We start from the raw sequence: 1774 nt of genomic DNA, 5'->3' as shown, positions 1-1774 counted from the left end.
TGGGTTTTTGGGCATTATTATTTTCCCCCGGTCTTTCATGGGGGGGTTTTTATTTTTTTTGGAAAATTCGATTTTTAACTGAACCCAAAAGGTTGGAAAGGTTTCCTTAAAGGAGGGTGGGAAAGTAAGGAGACGAACCCAAAGATAAAATTCACTCATAAGCTACGTGCTTTTTTATCAAATTATCACTGAGATCATTTCAAGGTCCAACTCCTTAGCGGTTCTCTCCTCTTTTCAAAAGTTAAAACATCATTCAAGGTCCAACGCTTTAAACGACCTTTTTGTTCACAATTAAAATGAATCTTTCAAAAAACATAAAACCAACTTAACACAGAAAACATTCGGACTTAAAGAACAGGTCTGAATTCCTCATCGCACCGGAGGATACGTAGGAGCAAGGGCAACACCCTTGTCAACCCAAAAAAAATAAAGAAACATAAAAAAGAAAAAAAACATAATTTTGAAGTTACATTATGTACACTCGATTAAAGGTTGTCGTCCATTGTGACGGGCATGTATACCTTCCCCGTGCAAAAACAACTCCCGAACCCTTCTTTTCAAAATTCACAGACCCCCTTTTTGGTTTTTCTAACGTTTTCGTCGAATAGGACAAAATGGGCACATATTATATTTTTAATCACTAAAATTTTTAGGATTTTTATTCTAGTCCCTAATAAAAAATTAAGGAACATTGATTAGTAAGAAAAAGTACAGGTATTACAAATAGAAATCCTAAAAAGTTTAGAGACTAAAAAGACAGTAAACCACAAATTTTTTTTATAATGTGTAAGTCATTGATGATATTTGAGATGAAAACCTGGTTGTCTCATGCGCACAAAAGCTTCAAGAATAAAGATCAGATTAAAGTATAAAAGAAAAATCTTTAAATCATTAAATGCCATCGTTCTTTTATTCACTTGCCATTTATTATTTATTTAATGTAACATTTAATGAAATCCATAACTTATTTGGATTGAAGCCAAAAATATAAGATCTGATTCAGTGCAAATCCGTGTTCCTTTACTTTTCGAGAAAAATTTACTTCCTTAGAAAATGTCGCGTGCGATGTGCAACCCAGCAATGGTGAGTAGGAGTGTTCTAGGGTCCCAAACGAGTTCAAAATCGGTGACAGAGACAATGAGTGGTTCCCACGAGTTTGTGATCAAGGGTTACTCACTAACGAAAGGAATGGGCATTGGGAAATACATCGTGAGTGAGACTTTCATAGTGGGAGGGTTCCAATGGGCCATATACTTTTTCCCTGATGGTAGGGACCCCAAAGATAATGCCGCTTATGTCTCTGTCTTCGTTGCACTCCATTCCAAGAGCACCAACGTTCGTGCGTTGTTCGATCTCACGTTGCTCGACCTATGCAAGAAAGGAGAGCACAAGGTTCATAGCCACTTCAGTCACTCCCTCACGATTGGGCCTTACACTCTCATAAACCATGGCAGCATGTGGTTAGTGTTAGTGTTTTCTTTATTTTTATTTTTAGAAAATAAATATTGAAATGTATCTTAGTTTTTTAATATTTTAATATTTTAAAATTTAGTTTTAGTCAAACTTATTATATTCGTATGTCCAACATTTATGTAAACAATATAGTCTTTAAAATAAAGCAAAGTGTTATTGATTTTTTCTTTTAATCTTTTTTCACTATTGTCAGGGGTGAAAGAGATAGCTCTTTTTATTAGATTATAGACATAAAATTAAATTTTCAAAGGACTAGAGACCTTGTGATTTGGTGATATGATTTGGATATCATCATGATTTA

General features: G+C 34.3%; 1 protein-coding gene across 1 annotated transcript; it reads left to right on the top strand.

Moving 5' to 3' along the window:
* Positions 1 to 1024: 1024 nt before the first annotated feature.
* Positions 1025 to 1694, top strand: LOC121174174 (BTB/POZ and MATH domain-containing protein 5-like). The gene is made up of 2 exons (XM_041012872.1): positions 1025 to 1460; positions 1667 to 1694. The coding sequence occupies exons 1-2, from the start codon at positions 1054 to 1056 to the stop codon at positions 1692 to 1694; spliced, it is 435 nt and encodes a 144-aa protein (XP_040868806.1). The 5' UTR covers positions 1025 to 1053.
* The last annotated feature ends 80 nt before the right edge of the window (positions 1695 to 1774 follow it).

Source organism: Glycine max, chromosome 19, assembly GCF_000004515.6.
Source record: "Glycine max cultivar Williams 82 chromosome 19, Glycine_max_v4.0, whole genome shotgun sequence".
Taxonomy (NCBI): Eukaryota; Viridiplantae; Streptophyta; class Magnoliopsida; order Fabales; family Fabaceae; genus Glycine; species Glycine max.
This window is presented reverse-complemented; position numbering and strand designations above follow the sequence as displayed.